This window comes from Zootoca vivipara, chromosome 1 (assembly GCF_963506605.1).
Source record: "Zootoca vivipara chromosome 1, rZooViv1.1, whole genome shotgun sequence".
NCBI lineage: Eukaryota > Metazoa > Chordata > Lepidosauria > Squamata > Lacertidae > Zootoca > Zootoca vivipara.
This window is the reverse complement of record NC_083276.1, coordinates 55,753,943-55,776,982: the sequence shown is the minus strand read 5'-3', so window position 1 is coordinate 55,776,982 and position 23,040 is coordinate 55,753,943. Positions and strand designations below refer to the sequence as shown.

Genomic DNA, 23,040 nt, shown 5'->3' with positions numbered 1-23,040 from the left:
TGGTCAAACTCATGTTCGTAGCTTCGAGAACACTGTCCAACCATCTTGTCCTCTGTCGTCCCCTTCTCCTAGTGCCCTCAATCTTTCCCAACATCAGGGTCTTTTCCAAGGATTCTTCTCTTCTCATGAGGTGGCCAAAGTATTGGAGCCTCAGCTTCACGATCTGTCCTTCCAGGGAGCACTCAGGGCTGATTTCCTTCAGAATGGATAGGTTTGATCTTCTTGCAGTCCATGGGACTCTCAAGAGTCTCCTCCAGCACCATAATTCAAAAGCATCAATTCTTCGGCGATCAGCCTTCTTTATGGTCCAGCTCTCACTTCCATACATCGCTACTGGGAAAACCATAGCTTTAACTATACGGACCTTTGTCGGCAAGGTGATGTCTCTGCTTTTTAAGATGCTGTCTAGGTTTGTCATTGCTTTTCTCCCAAGAAGCAGGCGTCTTTTAATTTCGTGACTGCTGTCACCATCTGCAGTGATCAAGGAGCCCAAGAAAGTAAAATCTCTCACTGCCTCCATTTCTTCCCCTTCTATTTGCCAGGAGGTGATGGGACCAGTGGCCATGATCTTGGTTTTTTTGATGTTGAGCTTCAGACCATATTTTGCGCTCTCCTCTTTCACCCTCATTAAAAGGTTCTTTAATTCCTCCTCACTTTCTGCCATCAAGGTTGTGTCATCTGCATATCTGAGGTTGTTGATATTTCTTCCGGCAATCTTAATTCCGGCTTGGGATTCATCTAGTCCGGCCTTTCGCATGATGAATTCTGCATATAAGTTAAATAAGCAGGGAGACAATATACAACCTTGTCGTACTCCTTTCCCAATTTTGAACCAATCAGTTGTTCCATATCCAGTTCTAACTGTAGCTTCTTGTCCCACATAGAGATTTCTCAGGAGACAGATGAGGTGATCAGGCACTCCCATTTCTTTAAGAACTTGCCAAAGTTTGCTGTGGTCAACACAGTCAAAGGCTTTTGCATAGTCAATGAAGCAGAAGTAGACGTTTTTCTGGAACTCTCTAGCTTTCTCCATAATCCAGCGCATGTTTGCTATTTGGTCTCTGGTTCCTCTGCCCCTTCGAAATCCAGCTTGCACTTCTGGGAGTTCTCGGTCCACATACTGCCTAAGCCTGCCTTGTAGAATTTTAAGCATAACCTTGCTAGCGTGTGAAATGAGCGCAATTGTGCGGTAGTTGGAGCATTCTTTGGCACTGCCCTTCTTTGGAATTGGGATGTACACTGATCTTCTCCAATCCTCTGGCCATTGCTGAGTTTTCCAAACTTGCTGGCATATTGGGTGTAGCACCTTAACAGCATCATCTTTTAAAATTTTAAATAGTTCAGCTGGAATATCATCACTTCCACTGGCCTTGTTATTAGCAGTGCTTTCTAAGGCCCATTTGACTTCACTCTCCAAGATGTCTGGCTCAAGGTCAGCAACCACACTACCTGGGGTGTACGAGACCTCCATATCTTTCTGGTATAATTCCTCTGTGTATTCTTGCCACCTCTTCTTGATGTCTTCTGCTTCTGTTAGGTCCTTACCACTTTTGTCCTTGATTATGGTAATCTTTGTACGAAATGTTCCTTTCATATCTCCAATTTTCTTGAACAGATCTCTGGTTTTCCCCATTCTATTGTTTTCCTCTATTTCTTTGCATTGCTCATTTAAGAAGACCCTCTTGTCTCTCCTTGCTGTTTTTTGGAAATCTGCATTCAGTTTCCTGTATCTTTCCCTATCTCCCTTGCATTTTGCTTGCCTCCTCTCCTCCGCTATTTGTAAGGCCTCGTTGGACAGCCATTTTGCTTTCTTGCATTTCCTTTTCCTTGGGATGGTTTTCGTTGCTGCCTTCTGTATAATGTTACGAGCCTCCATCCATAGTTCTTCAGGCACTCTGTCCACCAAATCTAAATCCTTAAACCTGTTCCTCACTTCCACTGTGTATTCATAAGGGATTTGATTCAGATTGTATCTTACTGGCCCAGTGGTTTTTCCTACTTTCTTCAGTTTAAGCTGGAATTTTGCTATAAGAAGCTGATGATCTGAGTTACAGTCAGCTCCAGGTCTTGTTTTTGCTGACTGTATAGAGCTTCTCCATCTTTGGCTGCAGAGAATATAATCAATCTGATTTCGATGCTGCCCATTTGGTGATATCCATGTGTAGAGTCGTCTCTTGTGTTGTTGGAAGAGAGTGTTTGTGATGACCAGCTTGTTCTCTTGACAGAACTCTATTAGCCTTTGCCCTGCTTCATTTTGAACTCCAAGGCCAAACTTGCCAGTTGTTCCTTTTATCTCTTGATTCCCTACTTTAGCATTCCAATCCCCTGTAATGAGAAGAACATCCTTCTTTGGTGTCATTTCTAGAAGGTGTTGTAAGTCTTCATAGAATTGGTCAATTTCACTTTCTTCGGCATCAGTAGTTGGTGCATAAACTTGGATTACTGTGATGTTAAAAGGTCTGCCTTGGATTCGTATCGAGATCATTCTGTCATTTTTGAGATTGCATCCCATTACAGCTTTTGCCACTCTTTTGTTGACTATGAGGGCCACTCCATTTCTACTACGGGATTCTTGCCCACAGTAGTAGATATGATAGTCACCCGAACTGAATTCGCCCATTCCCTTCCATTTTAGTTCACTGATGCCCAGGATGTCGATATTTATTCTTGTCATCTCATTTTTGACCACATCCAGCTTACCTCCATGGTTCTTACATTCCAGGTTCCTATGCAATATTTTTCTTTACAGCATCGGACTTTCCTTTCGCTTCCAGGCATATCCGCAACTGAGCGTCCTTTCGGCTTTGGCCCAGCCACTTCATCAGCTCTGAATCTACTTGTACTTGTCCTCCGCTCTTCCTCAGTAGCATGTTGGACGCCTTCCGACCTGAGGGGCTCATCTTCCAGCGTCATAACTTTTATATGCCTGTTGTCTTTATCCATGGAGTTTTCTTGGCAGGGATACTGGAGTGGCTTGCCAGTTCCTTCTCCAGGTGGATCACGTTTAGTCAAAACTCTCCACTATGACCTGTCCATCTTGGGTGGCCCTGCATGGCATAGCTCATAGCTTCTCTGAGTTATTCAAGCCCCTTTGCCACGACAAGGCATTGATCCATGAAGGGGGTAACTCATATGATCAGTCACTAAACCTTACCTTCTTTCTAAATCTGCTTCATGTGGCCTCATTGATGTCAGCACATGTAACATTTGCTCCATGATTCCTGATTGGCTGAGGCCATTCTTCCCAGCCTTCGCTTGGATAAAAATGGTATAAAGCAGTAACAGATAATGGAAACAACAGCAGAAAGCAGCAGCTTCAAGCAAAGAGTGAGCACAAAGACCAAAGATGATTTTGCAACTGCATGGTACATGTTTATTCAATACCCTGGAAAGGATAGTATTGTCTTCTCATCACCACAACTCACTCTAGTAGGAGAGTAGGAGCCACCTAACTGACATAACCAACTTGAAACTGTATAAACCTGCTTAATGTTTGACTATCATTTACAGTACACCAGGCATAGGCAACCTTGGCCCTCCAGATGTTTTGGAACTACAGCTCCCATGATCCCTGACCACTGGCCCTGTTAGCTAGGGATCATGGGAGTTGTAGTTCCAAAACATCTGGAGAGCCAAGGTTGCCTATGCCTGCGGTACGCTGTATATGCATGGACAGCGGCATAACTAGCCACTCAGGTGCCTGCGTGCGCAGTGCATATGGGGGCGGGACTAGCCACCATGAGGGTGGGGCTAGCTGCCATGGGGCGGGGCTAGCTGCCATGGGGTGGGGCTAGCTACCACAAGGGCGGGGCAAGTCACCCACTGGGCAGGGTGAGTCGGGGCAGTGGCCAACAGCCTCCCCCTCAGCTGGAGGGCAGCCGGGGTGCACTGCAGGCCCAGTGCCACACGTGTCCCATGCCATGTCCCATGCTGCATTTTCAGGCAGCTCTGGGCCCATCCGCTGGAGGAAGTCCTGCAGCCCCAGTGCCGCCCGTGGCCCCCAACCCCCTCCCTCTACTATTGTGCAGGGGTTAGAGGTATATGGGGGTTGTTTGTCATAAGTCTTATCAGAGAATGATTTATTTTAAAAAAATTAATAAATATATAAAGGTAAAGGGTCCAGTCGTGACCAACTCTGGGGTTGCGCGCTCATCTCGCATTATTGGCCGAGGGAGACAGCGTATAGCTTCCAGGTCATGTGGCCAGCATGACAAAGCCACTTCTGGCAAACCAGAGCAGCACATAAATATATATATATACAGATACAATAAGAGAAAAGAGTGAACATACACCCATTTAAGAGGTTTCTCTGGAAATATTTCTCCCTCCAGAGATACACTACTCTTGACCTGAATACCAAATGTATGAACATTCAGGTCAGCATTTTAAATCAGGAAGCTAAAATGCACATAATTGTATATTGGGCTGTGATCCTTACTGCAAAGGATAATTGGTGCCCAAGACCTCAGCACTAGCTTCCTTTGGGTGTAAAAGGTGCCAAATGACCAGGCTGAAATTAATCCTACAGCTGCCACCACTCCTGTTAGTCTATATCCAGCAGGAGCCAGGAAACATCTCAAGCTGCACACCAGACATTCAGGAGAGCAAGAGCTAAACATCCAGACTCTCTGCCTCTTGAGCCCCAAGCTCTGTAGCAGTTTGACTAGTGCATGGGTAAGCAAACTAAGGCCCGGGGGCTGGATCCAGCCCAATCGCCTTCTAAATCTGGCCCATGGACAGTCTGGGAATCTGCGTGTTTTTCAATGAGTAGAATGTGTCCTTTTATTTAAAATGCATCTCTGAGTTATTTGTGGGGCCTATCTGATGTTTTTACATGAGTAGAATGTGTGCTTTTATTTAAAATGCATCTCTGGGCTATTTGTGGGGCATAGGAATTTGTTCATTCCCTCCCCCCCAAAAAATATAGTCCGGCCCACCACAAAGTCTGAGGGACAGTGGACTAAGCCCCTGCTGAAAAAGTTTGCTGACCCCTGGTGGGTAGGTACTGGATTCAGAGCCAAGCAAACCAATGTCCATAGACAAGGTTCACGGGTTATGTCCCTTATTTCGCCCCGGTTAGGCTTCCTCAGTAGCTTGCAAAGATAGAATCGTAAACTCAAAGCTCTAGGTGTAATGCCAAATACTGTAATGTTCCTCAATGTCTACGGACATTGCTTTGCCATGCCTGTTTGCCAATTGGATATACTGTTGCCACCTTATGGACATTGGTTTGCCACGCCTGTTTACCAATTGGATATACTGTTGCCACCTCTACACCTGATGTACACCTCTTCTTGTGGAATTCTAATATTATTTCTACTTCGAAAGTACTTTTGAATTGACTTATCTCCACATGAATTACCTCATGAACACTTCATTTATTTTGGACTGAATCCTTGTTGATATTTTGAACATGTGGGTGTGCCATTTTTGTTGACTTATGTTGATTTTGTTAATCTGATAAATTCTTTGAACAAAGTTTTGAATAAGATTTTGCATATTCTGTTACAACAGCGCATGTTTACATAGATATTTCTCTCATACTAACCATTAGAGCTGCTCCCCCCCCACTGAGAAACTGGCAATAAGCACCCAGACGTGGATAGGTGTGATGATCCAAAACTGAGGCACTAAATAAAGGGCAAAACCACTTTTATGGAAAGAAGCCTGGATACAGAGGACAACTATTCCTTAGCCTGGGTCACCATAACTTTCCAGCACTGAAGTGCGAGTGAACATGATACCTCACCAGGAAGGCATCTGACCTAATTAGCTAGACAGCCATAATGGCCTTGGACTTGCCTCATATGAGCTAATGCAGTGGCAAGGGGGAATTCCTGTTTATGGGAATGAACTTTTTACCCAGCCACAGTGTGCCCAGAAGCCTGAGCCAAAGAGCCATTTTACAATGAACCAAGGAAATGCTTCTCTTTGTGCTTCTCAAATCAGCCAATAGAACAGGCATAGGCAAACTCGGCCCTCCAGATGTTTTGGGACTACAACTCTCATCATCCCTAGCTAACAGGACCAGTGGTCAGGGATGATGGGAACTGTAGTCTCAAAACATCTGGAGGGCCGAGTTTGCCTATGCCTGCAATAGGATATAGATTCCAATCTATAGATTGTAATAGTTTCAGCATAAGCAGTTACCAGATATGCAACTTATTTTCTTTTGCGAAAAGAATGTTCGGGGGAGGGGAATTGTGTCAAAGACCTTGTCTAAGGTATATGAGGCATGAACTAAAGAGAATGAACTAGGAGCAGAAAGCCCTTAGTTCAAATCTCAGCTTGGCCATGAACTACCATCTCAAAGTGATGTAATGAAACCAGAATTTTAGGGACAGATTTGTCCTGGCACAGGCAGGTGGCTGTTGAAAAGGAATGTTGAAAGGGTTACAAAGATGAAGGGATACAAAGACAAACATTTTGTCTTCTTAGAAAAAGATACTCTCTAAACACAAAGCTATGATTAACAAGTTAAGAAGGATTTTTAAAAGAAAATGATATCAAACTTCTGGGAGTTCTTGTATGCATTGTTCCATCTTCAGGGAAGCAAAGGTCACTTTTTCTGCATCATCATCATCATCATCATCATCATCATCATTTATATACTGCCCTATACCTGGGTGTCTCATTTTACTCACAGAATAAAATCAAGAGCATGAGGAGCTCCTAGCCAAATAACATCATGAGACAAGCAGTAAGAAACTTGCAGCAATATACTTCTGAATATTTTCTTCTTTTCTACATTTGAATGGCATGCGAGCTAATTTCCTGAAATAAGTAAGATGTTGCTTTTTTATTACTATAATCCTGTCTCTGGGGTTCCTTTCTAGTGGCCTTCCACACCCAGTTGCAGATGGTGGGGTGGAGGGGCAAGCCCTGACCTCCAGTTGCCTGCATCGTCACTGCATACTGGGATGGAGGGAAAGAGAGGGGAGGCAGCAGCAAGTTCTATGCGGTGCAAACACACCAGCAGGAACTGCAAAGATGAATTTCAGAGAAAGCAGTTTTTAATAATAGAGGTACATGATGGCAGATTTAGAGGACATAGTATAATGTAAGGACAATACATGGTTTGTGGAATAATCCAGTAAATCAAACATGGGATGGAGGTGATGTGTCAGAAAAGAGACATCTCCGCTGTTTGCTTTGGATTATCCTTCATATGAATATTGAAACCATCCATTTCTTTTCAAAAAGAGAAGAACTTAGCAAGATTAGTAAATGATGATGTCTACATGGTGCAACAGCCATCTTTTATTATTAAACCTCATTTCTAAGACACTGACATTACATTGTTAGAAAACAAATGTGTATCTCCTGGTGTCTTCTAATCACAATTAAAATCTTCAGTTAAACAAAGCATCTGTTCTCTGAGACAATTCAGGTTCTTGAGGACAATCCACACAACTGCATTAGCACCCCAAAAATTGGATTGAGTGGATCCATGCAAGATTCAGCACGTGGTAAATAGTTATGTGTGTGATACACCTTTATAATCCATATTTATGGTAACTGTGGAATAATTTTGGGTCACTGGGTAGATTGTGAAGCAACCACACAATCACATCACCATGTCTAAGTTGAGCATAGATCCATATAAGACACACTCCTACTTTTCTACTTGAATCGTGCAACTTAGCTGAATTTTTTGTGTGTGGAAGTAAGGTCCACTGGAATCAACTGTGCTTGCTTCCAAAGAAATTAATTTAGGATTGGGATTCCAGACTGTATTTTACATACAACTGAATTATCACAGTGCGAGTTTCTTTGGTGCCAGATAAATCACACATGGCAGAGCCTTTGGCTCTCCTTACTAGACTAAATATAAATATCCCTTTACCTTTGTGAATCATCTTTGAAAAGGAATGTGCATATCCTTCTCATATAACTGCGAATCATCAAACCAGCTGATGGATACTAAAGCTTGCCAAGAATCAGGCATCAAAACTCTTGTGAACTGGTTTGATGTTAAAGAGGGCTGCTGGCCATGGTTACCTATGAAGTGTTGTGTAACATGAAACTCTGCCGTACATAAATCACTGGCCTTTAGTATCCTGCATCTGGAGCTTAGATTTCTTGGACTTTGGTTAATGTCAAAAAAGACATTTGTTTCATATAGCATTCAAACATTCCACAAGACAGAAAGCATTCTGGGTTCCTGGCTCCGTCAAATTTGTAACTACTATTGGAAAAATCCTAGGAGGACCCCTAGAGGATCTCTAGATGACAATCACATCAGGAAGATAATAAAAACCCAATCATTTCAATCCTGAACATCCTAACCAAATCAAGTCTTTCTTTACGATGGACAGCTCCATTAAAAGATACAGAGAAGCCAATGAAGGCACTTGTTGAAGAGAATGTACAGAAAAAAATGCAGCACAATGAAAAACAGGTCTCTGGAAGCAGTGTGTCAGGAGTATGGGCAGGAGTCAGGCTCTGGGGCCTGTAGTGCTTTGCAGGACTGGGGCCTGCCTCAGCTTGTGCTGGAGAAGCAAGGCGTGGCCACACAGGTGAAGACCTCAGCTTGTGCTGGAGAGGCAAGGAGTGGTCACTCAGGTGAGGCCACTTGATACCTCACTGCACCTGGTGGCAGGAGCTGGGAGGGATAAAAGCTCAGCATTTCCCTTCAGCTCTTGGCCACAGCAACGCTATCCCTGCCTGGTTGCATCTGGCCTCTTGATCCTTGCTCCATGGACCCTTGCCTTGCAGACGTCTTGATCCTTGCTCCGTGGACCCTTGCCTTGCCGACGTCTTGATCCTTGCTCCGTGGACCCTTGCCTTGCCGACGTCTTGATCCTTGCTCCGTGGACCCTTGCCTTGCTGACGTCTTGATCCTTGCTCCGTGGACCCTTGCCTTGCCGACGCCTTGATCCTTGCTCCGTGGACCCTTGCCTTGCCGACGCCTTGCTTCTTGTTCCTTGAACCTTCGCCTTGCTCCTTGACCCTTGGACCTTCGCCTTGCTTCTTGTTCCTTGAGCCTTCGCCTTGCTCCTTGCTCCTTGGACCTTCACCTTGCCGACGCCTTGCTCCTTGACTCCCAGACCTTCGCCTCTGCCTTGCTCCTTGACCCTGCAACTGCCTGCTGCTGAACTCTCAGCCCCGCACCTGTTCCTGCTTCTACACCACCATCTTGCCTCTGGTCCTGACGCCCGCCGACCGGACCGTGACACAGTGTGATGTAAATTCCTTGCTGATGCTGCTCTGTACATTGATGTGTTACCTAAATAACAATATTCTCCCTTGGTGCAAGGCATATAAATTAATTCTTCTAATATGTGACCTTCTAAAATAGGACTGGGGGACATTTTTCAGCCCAAGGACGGCATCCTCTGAGACAAAACCTTCCAAGGGCCACATATCATTGGCAGATGGGGTTGGTATATTTATTGTTTAATTGTAACTGGAATTCTAGAAATTATGGAAATATTAGTGGAAGGTGCAGATATACAACATAAAGAAGGCAAAGAAATGAATATTTCAGACACCAGTATTAGTACTCCATTGTGTTGGTTGCCTAGACGGCAATAACAAGATACAGGAACTGTTATCATTTGCTCCATTATCACAAGCATGTTGATAATATCCCTTAAATGATCTGTTTTATTTGAGTTCTGTAAGAGCTGGATTATGAACCTTCTGACCTAAATCCAGCACCTGTATTTCTGCTTCATTTGGGGTAAATTAGGGGACCCAGGTGGCGCTGTGGTTAAACCACTGAGCCTAGGGCTTGCTGATCAGAAGGTCGGCGGTTCGAATCCCTGTGACGGGGTGAGCTCCCGTTGCTCGGTCCCAGCTCCTGCCAACCTAGCAGTTCGAAAGCACGTCAAAATGCAAGTAGATAAATAGGAACCGCTACAGCGGGAAGGTAAACGGCGTTTCCATGTGCTGCTCTGGTTTGCCAGAAGCGGCTTTGTCATGGTGGCCACATGACCTGGAAGCTATACGCCGGCTCCCTCGGCCAATAATGCGAGATGAGCGCGCAACCCCAGAGTCGGTCACGACTGGACCTAATGGTCAGGGGTCCCTTTACCTTTACCTAGCGCCCATGGACTGAAAGAATATCTGCCACAAGGGTTTATTTGTAGCATGATCAGAGTGTCAGTTGTTGCATTTGCTGCACAATGGATGCACCCGGAATACACAGGTACTGTATATCTGCAGCTGTAAAACTCAGTCCTTTGTATTCTCTTCTTTTTCCATCTGGAAAACAGGCATGGGTAGGCACAGGAGCTGGAGAATGGAAACCAGCATGCCCTTAAATACTTGGCATCTCCTTGTATTCCAGCCATGGCAAGGTCTGGGCTAACACACGCTGTTCTAAAACAGTAATTCCCAAGTGATGAATCAGGGCCACCAATGAATCACACAGAAGTTTACCATGATGATGTTCAGATATTCCAAGAAAAGAAACACAGACAAAAAGAATCCAAAAATCAGACAAACAAAAAAGGCAGAAGCATGGACTTAGGCTACACTGATAGAGGCTGTGTGCATGTTTAATAGCCAATGAGTCCCAAACAGAAAGTGAAATTTGAGTGTTAGCTGGTTGCCTTCAGTCAGGTCTTTGTGCAGTTGTTTTGTGCAGGAGGTTTTGTATCAGAATCCAAATTTCAGGGCTAAATTTCATGTTATGCAGCTCCGATTTTAAGGGCAGTGTTTTTGTTATTTTTCTAAGTGCCAGAATTTCTATGGATTGGGACCCTAGCACGGGAACATAGGAAACTGCCTTATACAGAATCTGACCATCGTTCCATTTTAGCTCAGTACTGTCTACACTGACTGACAGTGGTTCTTCAGGGTTTCAGACCAGAAGTCTCTTCCAGTCCTACCTGGAGATGCCAGGAATTGAACTTGGGACCCGCTGCATTCTGGTGCCTAAAAACATATAATGATGGTGCCAAGTGAGCCTCCCTGGAGAGAACATTCCACAAATGAGGAGCCACCACAAAAAAGGCCCGTTTTCGTGTTGCCACTCTCCAGATAAGTAAATAATATTTATTCCTGTTAATATTTGTTCAGCAGTACATTTTCCCATAACTCTCCTAAACACAAAAGGTATTTTAAAAGTTGTTTTGTTGCACCAGGGTGATAAAACAGTTTAATCAACTTAAGTTGCACAAACCTACATTTCTGGTATGTGTTTGAAACGCTCTGGCAAAATACTGATAATCTGGAGGTGACCTTAGACTGCAATCTTACGTTGCTTTCCTAGTAATAAAGCCCACTGAACTCAGTAGAACCTCTGGATAGACATGCATACAACTGAGCTATACAATATTTTGTAATCAAGTGACAACTCTATTAAGACCCACCTTTTGCATTCTAGTATTGATGCATTTCACTATTAATTGCATTCCACTACCACCCCATCTATTTTGCTTTCCCTTAAGGGGATTCAATCAGTTTTGCATGCCACTGGCCTCTTTGCTCATGCTGTAAGCAATAGTGCATAAATCTTTATGCTTAGCCTTCTTGTTAGTATGTCAGTGGCAAGGGTTCTTCGTCGAGAGGATTTCCCTGCCTAAAGGTTTGCTCGTTTAGAAACAAAATTTAGCCTCAGTGAGAAATAGACTTCCTTTAAAATGTATTACTAGTAAAACCACGATCTCTAAATTTAAATTAGTTTGCAGACGACACCAAATTGGGAGGGGTGGCTAATACCCCAGAGGACAGGATCACACTTCAAAATGACCTTAACAGATTAGACAACTGGGCCAAAGCAAACAAGATGAATTTTAACAAGGAGAAATGTAAAGTACTACACTTGGGCAAAAAAAAAGGCACAAATACAGGATGGGAGACACCTGGCTTGAGAGCAGTACATGTGAAAAGGATCTAGGAGTCTTGGTAGACCACAAACTTGACATGAGTCAGCAGTGTGATGCAGCAGCTAAAAAAGCCAATGCAATTCTGGGCTGCATCAATAGGAGTATAGCATCTAGATCAAGGGAAGTAATAGTACCACTGTATTCTGCACTGGTCAGACCTCACCTGGAGTACTGTGTCCAGTTCTGGGCACCACAGTTCAAGAAGGATACTGACAAGCTGGAACGTGTCCAGAAGAGGGCAACCAAAATGGTCAAAGGCCTGGAAACGATGCCTTATGAGGAACGGCTTAGGGAGCTGGGCATGTTTAGCCTGGAGGAGAGAAGGTTAAAGGGTGATATGACAGCCATGTTCATATATATAAAATGATGTCATATAGAGGAGGGAGAAAGGTTGCTTTCTGCTGCTCCAGAGAAGTGGACACAGAGCAATGAATTCAAACTACAAGAAAGAAGCTTCCACCTAAACATTAGGAAGAACTTCCTGACAGTAACAGCTGTCGGCAGTGGAATTTGCTACCAAGGAGTGTGGTGGAGTCTCCTTCTTTGGAGGTCTTTAAGCAGAGGCTTGACAGCCATATGTCAAGAATGCTTTGGTGGTGTTTCCTGCTTGGCAGGGGGTTGGACTGGATGGTCCTTGTGGTCTCTTCCAACTCTATGATTCTATGAAATTTGTACCCTTGAGTCCCTTTTCCGGCACATAATGATTTGCTCTCAGGTGCTATCCTGTGTCAGCCTTTGGGCTCCTTCCTATTGAAACACCACCCTGGTTCCTATTGAATAAGAAGCAGCTATTCAGGATAACGGGGCTGTTCCTATCTGGAATTGCGGGTTTTTGACGATCGGGACCATCAAGGGAACATCTGATTGTCCCTGTTAACACTGTGCAGTTTCAAGGGATAAAAAGGCCAGCTTTTAGCATATCATTGCCCAGTAAAAATAATCTGGAGAAGATTATTACATCTGCGGCCCTCCAGATGTTTTGGCCTACAACTCCCATTATCCCTAGCTAACAGGATCAGTGGTCAGGGATGATGGGCATTGTAGTCCAAAACATCTGGAGGGCCAAAGTTTGGGGATGCCTGTGTTAAAGGGACAACACCTACAGGGGTACAATCCTAAACAATCCACCTACAGGGGTACAATCCTAAACATTTAGGATTAGCATCCACACCTTTGGTTGTGGGGAGTTGAAGCCCGCTCTGTCAAATTGGTGGCAATTAGATGGTCGTGTACATAGATCACATGGTATCCTAAAACAAACTTTTTTTGGAAAAAAATTAAATAATAATATTTCTATCAAGCCATACAACATTTAAGTGACAAAGTGGAGCTTCTGGAATGTGGGACATTCAGTGTCTCAAGATTTCTCTCTCAACCCTAGATTTGAGAGAACCCCATAGGCCCTATTCTGGCATTTTCAGCTGAGTTTCACTCTAAGTTTTCAGAGGCTGGCAGGGCAGCAGCTAAGGGCCTGCTAATTCTACAACCTAGAGGCTGAATGATGTGCTATCTGACATTATCTTATTTTTTTAAAAAACACCAAGAGGAAAAATAAATTTCCCGCTCTTTCACCGAAACATTCACAATACGAAGCAGGTCAAACGCATATTTCTTCCTTGAGGGCAGGCCTGCAGAAGTTGTGAACTGTCAATCTGAACATGGTCCATCAAGCGTGGCCTACCAGGTTTTTGATGACCCTTCTGTCATTGCAGTCCCAGCGAGGCAGTGAAAACAGGTTGCTGGTGGGTTGGCATGCAAAATTGTGGGCAGCGTTCTGGGAGGAGGGCTGCTCCTGCCTCAAGGGAAGACACCTGCATTTCTATATACCACCTTCAGAACATAGCATCTGTTGGTGGGAGGGAAGGAGAAAGAAACCCAACAGGAGAATTATTACTGGTCCTGGGGTCTTCTTCCTTTCATCTGAGTTTTCCAGCCCATTTTTTATTAATTACAAGGTGGGGAGCATTTCATTGTAACTTAATGCATTTAATGCCTGCATTTGTATTCAAATATTGTTGTACAGGAGTGAACAGAAACAAATGACAAAATTGCTTTTGGCCTGTAGGTGGAGTAAGAAGAACATTGTTGGGGAAACAGAAATTTGCCACAAAGGTCAGTTTAAAATACCATATTCACAGCCAGATGGGGAAGGAAGTAGACATTTAATAATCTTTGAATGTGCAAATGTGAAATCTATTATGAACCGTTCCACATGAAGAGAGTTTTTGTCCAGTTCTTCTACCTTAACATCAACATCAAAAGTGGTAAGCTTGTCTTCTAGTTTCACCATAAAACGCCATATTTCTTCATCTGAAAAAGGCATTATAATTTGATAGACAGTTTAAAATAATCTTTGACATTTGAACTGTGTTTCCTTTTGATTTTAGTAATGAAGCTAGTAATGATTTCAGTAATAGAGCAAGTACTGTGTCTATCATAGATATGATGGTGTCACACATTTTTGGCTATTGGTACTCCATCTGTAAAATAGGAATAACAATAACCTCACTTATTTAATTACATTATTTACTTCAAAAATTGTAGATACCACTTGATTATTATTTTTTAAAAAACAAAGTGATTTATAGCTTCAGAGTCTCACTGTTAAAGTGAAAACAGCAATTATTTACAGTAAATAAAGGTTATATAAAAAGTACAATGCATGTTTTGCTAATATGATGCTTGTTTTAAATATTGCACCATAGACACATCATAAAGTGTCAGAAATTATTGTTTTTATACCTTGAAACCATATTAAAACAAGAATATCTGCCACTTTAAAAATATGTCTATCATAAAACAAAGACGAATTATACGCACACACACTAATTTTCATAGTATGTAGATTATACATACTATGGTAATCCAGTATAGTGACAGGCTACAATACTATGCACACTTTTTCTGGGAGTTGATACCTTGAATGCAATGGGACTCTCTGCTGAGTAAAGACACAAAGAAGTACATTGCCTAAGACAGAACCACATCCTTGGTTGAAATACCATCTCTGACAAGAACTTGCTTAAGGCAAGCCACTGCTTTTTCAGCATCACTCCCTTATCCACAGTATGAGGCTGATCAGCAACCTAATGATTCTGCTGTAAGGATTTGTGAAATAATGTGTAAGAGCACTCTGAACGATCTCCAGTTCTAAATGCAACATCTTATGAATTCCATCCATTTCAGTTTTTTGCCACACGGTGGAGCCCTCAATTGCAGTAACGGTGTGTTATCCCAGGATGATAACAGTGTCTATAATTACTTGTAAAACTTGTCATTTTATATTAAAACCCTGAACGCTTCTATTAGTTGTGTAAATAATGAATTGGGGCTAGCGGATTAATACATTATAATGTATGACAGGGAGAAGCAATTATGTAATTTTAACATCCGTGATGAAGAAAATGTAGGTGGTTTGTGCACTTATTAAATACTCGTGAAGGCTGGTGGAAGTTTCAGCTAGAACTCTGGAGGGCTTGTTTATTTTATTGGTGACCAGTCCTTGGAGAATGGATTGTAGCATTGGATCAGGCTTGAGGTGGGCAGTGTGCTCTGGCATCACCCGGGTTATTAGACAGGATAACCAAACAGTGCCTCCAGAGGCAAAGGCAGTATACCTCTGGACAGCAGATACCAGCAACAAACAGCAAAGAGGGGGGTGTTGCCTTAATGACCTTGTGAACTTCCCAGAAGGAAGTTGGGAGCAGAATGGCAAGCTAAATGGGGAAGGGCTGTGGCTCAGTGGCAAAAGATCTGTGTTGCAAGGAGAAGGTCCCAGGTTCAATCTGCAGTAGCATCTTCAGTTAGGGATTAAAGAGGCTTGTCTGAAACATTGCAGAGCCACTGCCAGTAGCCAATGCTGAGCTAAATGGACCAAGGGTCTGACTTGGAATGAGGCAACTTCCTAGTATGTTCCCATTTTCCTAAGTAAATTCTTGTATGCTTCTGGCCATCTGATATGTGATTGGGGTTGTGTTCATACACTGTTAATTTAGACCAGTGTTTCCCAGCCTTGGGTCTCCAGCTGTTTTCGGACTACAATTCTCATTATCCCTGACCACTGGTCTTGCTAGCTAGGGATGATGGCATTTGTAGTCCAAAAACAGCTGGAGACCCAAGGTTGGGAAACACTTGATTTAGACGGTCTGTGCATGCACCCTGGTCCAACAGAGGAGCTATCAACTCTTAAAGAAGCAGATATAAATACATAAAACAAAACCTCTTTAATGGGCATGGACGAGTGCTTGCGTTATCACTCATGGGGCTCCCTCTGACACTCATTCCACGAACCATATTCTAGACATTCTTCATGTTGCCATGGCTTGTCCTTTTGTTGCAATGGGGAATAATTGCATCCTTCCCTCCACCCAGCAATCATATATTGTTTGAGGATGGAGGGGGGGGTGCAATACTCTCTAAAAGTGCTTTTTAGACAGATAACACATACCGATCCTGCACAACACATGACATTTTTGCTTGACCAACTGATATTGGTGAAGGCCCCAAGATCTGAGAAAGGGACTGTTACATTTAGACTTTGAGAAATTTAATTTTGGTGTAATGTATTCAGCTGGAGTTGCCTCTGGTCAAGAAGGATATTGAAACAAGAATTAAGAAAGTTCAAGGAGGAGAGAAGGTCCAGAGGACAAGTCACAAGCCCCTCTGCTCTAGAATGTACCTAGTTTCCTTTCTTGGAATAGTCAATAAAACGTTCCTTTAGAGATGCTTTGGGATGCTGTGGCCCATTTCCCATCCTTCCATAGCAATCCTCTGGTGATGGTCCATTCTTCTTTGTTGTAAATACAAAACTCCCCAGATTATTCCCAAAGGGGTGTGAAATAATAACACCAAGCTGGTGGTCCACATGTGTGACAGCTTGTTTGGGTGAGATGAGATGACTTCATAAGCCAAAAGAAAAGAGAAAAAAAGCTTGCGTACATGGTGGAAGCAGAATTTACATCAAACTGTCTGGATCCCTTCTAATTACAGATTGTACTTTAATGTTGCAACTCAATGTAGCTACACACATTTTTATTTTTTAAAAAGTTCCACTGAACAAAACAGAGCTGGCATCTGAGGATCACAGTGTAACTGCCACTGAGCTGGCAAAGAAAGCAGGTTGTGACTGTCATTTCTGATTTCATGTTAATTTTTCCCCTCAGTTCATTTTTTCTCTCTGTGGGAGGATGAGAGAAGGAATCACTGACGCCAGCAGATAGCAGCCTAGACTTCAAACCATCCTTGATCGATTTCAAAGAGCTCCCGCTTAATAAATATTTACCCAATGTTACCTGTAATTTGTGCACGTTACTGATACATATATAGACAAAGGGACTGATGCCACAATAGTTCTGTTAGATCATTCCGAAGAAGCCAAGTGGAGCGTCCCGAATTTACCTCTTATCGGTTCAGCCGGGAGGAAACAGGACCGTTTCAGCAAGAAATGTGGATCCACTTGTGTTCCTCACCAATGCTGCCTTTCTTAGTGCATATATTGCAAGGCTGCTGCTCAGTTGGCAGGATCCGAACCCCGCATAATCTGTGCACTATTTACTCTGAAGCAAATCCTGCTGATGGGGACGGGGGGGGGGATAGGGTTCCTGCGGACTAAACGTGTGACTACTGCCCTCTTTCTAAGGGTAGCCTTTTCTGTGCGTGGCGGGCAGGTGGGAGGTGCACATCGACTCTCGCTCCCCGCTTGCAAGGGTCAAACGCCGCTGCGTTTGTGTCGCTGTTGCCGGGATGCAGCCCACCCCTCTCGCCAGCCTCGTTTTCCTGCTCCGTCCCACGCTCCTCTGGCCCTCCCACTCCAGCAGAAGGAAGGCTCTTTGAAACCAGCGCTCGGCTCCCATCTTTTCTTCTAAACGTGCCGAATCCTTTGTGCTTCCCAACCCGGGTGGGAGGAGGGAGGCGCGGGCGGAGGCGGCCCGAGGCCCAGGCCGCTCCGTCGGAGAAATGCCCCCGATCGCGGCTAAGAAGCTAACCAGGGGGGGAATCAAAGCCCACTCCCGGGGTCAGAGTGACTCGGGAGGCACCCCCTTTCCTCGCAGAAGCCCCCCACGGGCAGCCACTCCCAACGGCGGGCTCCCCTTTTCTGGGGCCATCGCCGCTTTAAGCTGAAAGCCACGCTGGGCGGTGGGCTGGGTCGGCGCGCTCCCTCCCCCCGCTCTCCCACGTGGTCTCGGCGCTTGTGAATTGCCCTAGCTGGAGGGTCTCGCTGCAGACGCCGGTCCCGCCGCCCGGAGAAGAGCGCTCTCTCTCCCTCTCCGTGGCGGGCGGCTGTTTTCCTCCGGCGGACTTCTCGGAGCAGCGCCACGCCATGAGCGGAGGAGGAGGCAGCCGCGGGCGTCGGGAGAGCCGCGGGGCCACCCGGCCGCCGGGTCCCAGCGCAGCAGATTGAGGCAGCGGCGGCGGAGGCGAGAGCGGGACGAGACGGAGGAGGAGGAGAATGCGACGTGCGGGTCTGGCCGGGCTGGGCTTCGTAGCCGGGCTGTGGCTGGTGGCGCTGGCGGGGCTGTGGAGCGGGCGCGGCGCCCGGGAGCCCGGCGTCGAAGCGGCGTCGAGCGGCCGCCTCCTCCGGCCGCCCAGCGAAGCGGCGCAGAAAACTTTCCGCGCGCTGCTCACGCTGCCGGGACAACCCTCGGAGGGACCGGGCGAAAGTGGGCAGGAGCCGCCGCCTGTTCCCGCGGATCCCCCTCGGGGCGTCGCGGAGCCACCCGTGCGCGGCGGGATCTTCTGGAGCCGGGCGCTGGAGGCGCAAGTGCCGCCGGGCTTCTCGGCCGAGGAGGCGGCGTCGTGGGTGCGGGCGGCCCGCGAAGCGCGCGTCTTGTCCCTGGAGCGCGGCGGCTGCGGGCGCAGCTCCAACCGGCTGGCGCGCTTGTCGGACGGCAGCCGCGCGTGCGTGCGCTACGGCATCAACGCGGAGCAGATCCAGGGCGAGGCGCTCTCGTACCACCTGGCCGGGCTGCTGGGCATCCAGGAGCGGCTGCCCCCGTTGGCGCTGGCGCGGGTCGAAGCCCGCGGAGGGCAGTGGGCTCCCGTGCGCGACGAGCTGCGCGGCTCCCCCTGGGCCGACGGCGCCGTGGTGAGCCTGGCGCGCTGGGTGAACAACCTGACCGACGTGGTGGCTCCCGCCCCCTGGCGGGCCGAGGCGGGCGCGGCGGCAGCGACGTCGGGCCCCCGTCGGCTTCAGCCCCTGTCGGCCGGGGAGCTGCGCGGCCTGAGCCAAGCGCAGCTGGTGGAGCTGGTGCAGTGGAGCGACCTGATCGTCTTCGACTACGTGACGGCCAACTTCGACCGGCTGGTCAGCAACCTGTTCAGCCTGCAGTGGGACCCGCGGGTGATGCAGCGCGCCACCAGCAACCTGCACCGAGCGCCCAACGGTGGGCTGGTCTTCCTCGACAACGAGGCCGGCCTGGTGCACGGCTACCGGCTGCTGGCCATGTGGGACAAGTACAACGAGCCGCTGCTGCGCTCCGTCTGCGTCTTCCGAGAGGCCACCGCCCAGCGGGTGCGGGAGCTGCACCGGGCGCGCAACGCCGCCGCGGAGCTGCTCCACCTTTACCGGACCCGGGAGCCCCTGGCCAGCGTGTTGGGCTTCCTCTCCGAGCAGCAAGCGCAGCTGCTGCAGGACCGTGTCGACTTTGTCCACAAGCACATTTTGCACTGCAAAGCCAAGGCAGCCTCGCTGTGACCCCTCTGGGCCTGGGTGGATTTAACATTTCGATGGGCATAATGAAGGCACTGGAGGTGTGCCCGGTAGCAGTGTCCCTAAAGGAGATGAACGCAGGGGCCACGGTTGTAGGTGGCTGGAACGCAGCTTCTGATTTAGAGCACTTCTGGAAACCTTGCCTTGAAATATCTGACCAGCCTGCCGAAAAATGAACTTAATAATTGAGAGTATTTTTTTTTAGGGGGGGAGGGCAGAGAGACTAGTTAATGGTTCCCAGACATTTTCCTGCTGGGATCCATCAGCAGAATGTGGTCTTCCTTTGTTTGGCGCACACAGTTTAAATTCCAACCCCAAAAGTGAAATTTCTGACTAGGCAGCCTTATGCAGCCTGTACTCCCAGCTTCCCACCCGGTCCTCAAAGGAGACCTGGGTTGGCTTAGATTTTTGTCAGAGGGATGCACTGAAAACAATGGCCTTTCTAAGGTGTAAGGTATAATGTTGCCCTGATGCACCTGTCCTGCACTATTGTCTGCTATAAAACTAGGCCAAGTAATATCCTTCCATTGCACAGTGTGTTGTTTTTCTTTTCTTTGTGTCCAAAGTAATTAGGGTCCAAAATAACTCTGAGGGACTCAGTCTGTGGCCTGGGAGTATACGGTGCTGGAACTAAATGGTCCTATCTAGTCCCTTGGATAAGAGACAACTGGGAGCCTCCTGTAACATCATGGCATAATGATAATAAGTGTATATTTTAATTGCTATATATCTCCCTGTATTAATTTCATGCCAGGTTTCTCTTTCAAGTGTGCCCCCCTTAATTGCTCTTATAGGAGCATCCCTTAAGAATTCACTCTGAAATACTCTGTGCAAAAGCTATTGCCATGGGTGGGTGGAACCAGCTACCTTTTCCTTCCAGTGGGGATTTGTATGTGCACAAGATTCCCTGTAACAATCCCCTTTATTGTATATGAAAAAAGTACTTGCTATCCAGCAACACTCTGCATCTATCCCACTTATGGACTTGCATTTCCCTGTGGCTCTTCCTAGCCAGGGCGGACATAGTTTTGACAAAAGTTAGTATTTTTAAAAAGAAGAAGTGATGAGAAAGTCACTGTTCCAGTAGCTCTTGACTTTAACCAGTGAGAAGCATTTGGCAAATATCATTAGTTTCTCTGTGTGTCTGTTTTTATATGTAACCACTGCTGTACAGTAAATAATTGACTAATGGGGTGATGGAGGAGAAAATATTCCCAGGTTTATATAGTATTGTCAGTGTATTAAAATGTTTTGATGCATTAATCCGGAGGAGGAAAACATCAGTTTCATGCACTTTACTTTGACTTTTCTTATTTTTTTAAATATAAAAAGACTTTTTTATTTTAAAAGAAGTCTGCATTTTAGGTACATGACGTATGTTCTTAAGCTCTTCTGTAACATACTAAAGAAATGGATATTTCAGTAAAAATGTGTTAAAAGTTTTGCCTTTTGGTGTTTAAGGTTTTGGCTTTATGAAAAGCAATGTCTTTCTTCCGACACTTTCCCTTCTCTTTCCTTGTTTTAATGGGTGTTTTTCTTTACTTGGTATAAAAGAGTTAAGTTGTTCCATACAGAACTTGCTCTTTAGAGTTAACTTTGCAGCCTCTCTCCCTGTGCCTTAGCTGATCCAAAACCCTGTGCTCATCAAGAATGCGTAACACGCATGTCTAATGGTTGCTGCTGATTTGAGTAAGAATTCCTACACAAATTTCTAGGAGAATTACTGTGTATTTTTTTTTAAAACTAACTTGATTCAGTCAGTTCAGGTTTCAGCACTGACTGCCTCTGTTGGTTGCTTCTCACACACTGTTGAAAAACCTGTTATAGTAGTACCAAGAGCTATAAAATCAGAGCATCTCTGAGAGCATGTGCCATATTCAGCAGCTGTTAATTCCTTTTCCATTTTGGTTTCTGGGAAACCAATAACAAATGGAAAAGTCTATGACCTACTGTTCATGCCAGAATAATTCAAGGCTTCTTTTCAGCTTAGTTTCTATCCAGATCTAGGTGGGAGTGGGGGACAGAAGCTGAAATGAAATGTGTACATAATTGCAACTAAAGTTCAAAACCCCCATCTAGCAAGGGAGATCCATTATCTAACCAGCACCAGTGCTCTTATCAGTGTGTATTGTAATGCTTGTTTGGGTTCCAGGGAACTGGCTGGCTATGTCTTCCAGTGCGTGTCAATACAGGGTGAATACAGGCTGTCAATAGGTCGTATGTGGCCAGAACTGGTTTGGGTCTTTAAAGTCTTTTGGCAGCCTTGATTGAGCTTCTGAGGAGCCACACCGTACATTAAGGAGGGCAATGTTATAAACGCCTCTCTTTGTAAACACAGGATGTAGAGGTATGGAATAAAGCGTCTGAATTCCCTTTGAACTGTATGTGCTTATCAGATAAGAATATAATCTCTGCCACATCTGGGGAGATATCTGCCTTTGCAGACTGGAGGTCAGAGGGCATTTTGCAGGCATCAGATAAAGTAAGTGCAGTTGAAATCGTTTTGAGCATACAAATATCCTTAAAGAGTGCTAAGAGCTTCATCGCCAACAGATTGCACCCATTCTGGTAACAACGCTTCCCACAAGTGATGGGGCTGGTTCGAATCATCTTGATCATAATTACTTCTGAGCCCAAGAGCACAATGATGTTTTTACAAAGGTTAGATGCTGGACCTTTAAAATACCTAGGGCTTGTTAACTAAGTATTGTTCTCAGACCTCCTTAACTGCCCTAAGAAGGCTCTTTCACTCCACTGCCCAGACTGACAGCACTCTTTCTTTAACTCTTATTTATAACTCTCCACTCTTTTATCACACTGCACAATGCACAGAGTCCCATGTGCCGCTTCTTTTGCCATTTGCATGATAATATACAATTTAGCTGTGTGATTCTTCCTAGCACTGTTTGTCAGCATGAGTTTTGTTAAGTAGCCTGGCTGCAGGGTTCCCCCCCCCCCAGATGTGTTCGCTTAATGAAAATGCATTTAAATAATATAGCAGTGGCATAAACTCTCAACCACCCGCAAGAGCGAACGGTTGGTGCTACAGAGATCCTTAAGGTTTTCCTTCCGCTTGAAATGTTTCTGAAAGTATCAACACAATTGCAGTTTCAAACTGCTTTAATGGGTGATATGTCTCTGCAGCAGTGCCAGATCCGAGCCTTAGATAATTACACCTTTCAGAAAGGAGCCGGGGCTTCCTCTCTGATGATTGGTGACTATTTCAAATTATACGTAGGCAGTGATGTTTGGAAATGGGAGAATAGTTTTAAGTGTATGATGCTGGAGGGGGGCAGGAAATCTGTGAATGGGGGAAATGGCTTCATGGGGGAGATGGGCTGTTAGTTTGATTGTATTCCACCAGATTCAGAGCATGTGACTAGAATTTATTAGGACCAGGAATCACAGAATTGTAGAGTTGGAAGGCACCACGAGGGTCATCTAGTCCAACCCCATGCAATGCAGGAATCTTTTGCCCAACGTGGGGATTGAACC

General features: G+C 45.6%; 1 protein-coding gene across 1 annotated transcript; it reads left to right on the top strand.

The window, feature by feature from the left end:
• The first annotated feature begins 18,025 nt into the window (after positions 1-18,025).
• FJX1 (four-jointed box kinase 1) lies at positions 18,026-22,568 on the top strand. The gene has a single exon (XM_060274818.1). It carries the CDS (start codon positions 18,286-18,288, stop codon positions 19,528-19,530), a length of 1,245 nt encoding a protein of 414 aa, XP_060130801.1. The 5' UTR covers positions 18,026-18,285; the 3' UTR covers positions 19,531-22,568.
• Positions 22,569-23,040: the final 472 nt, after the last annotated feature.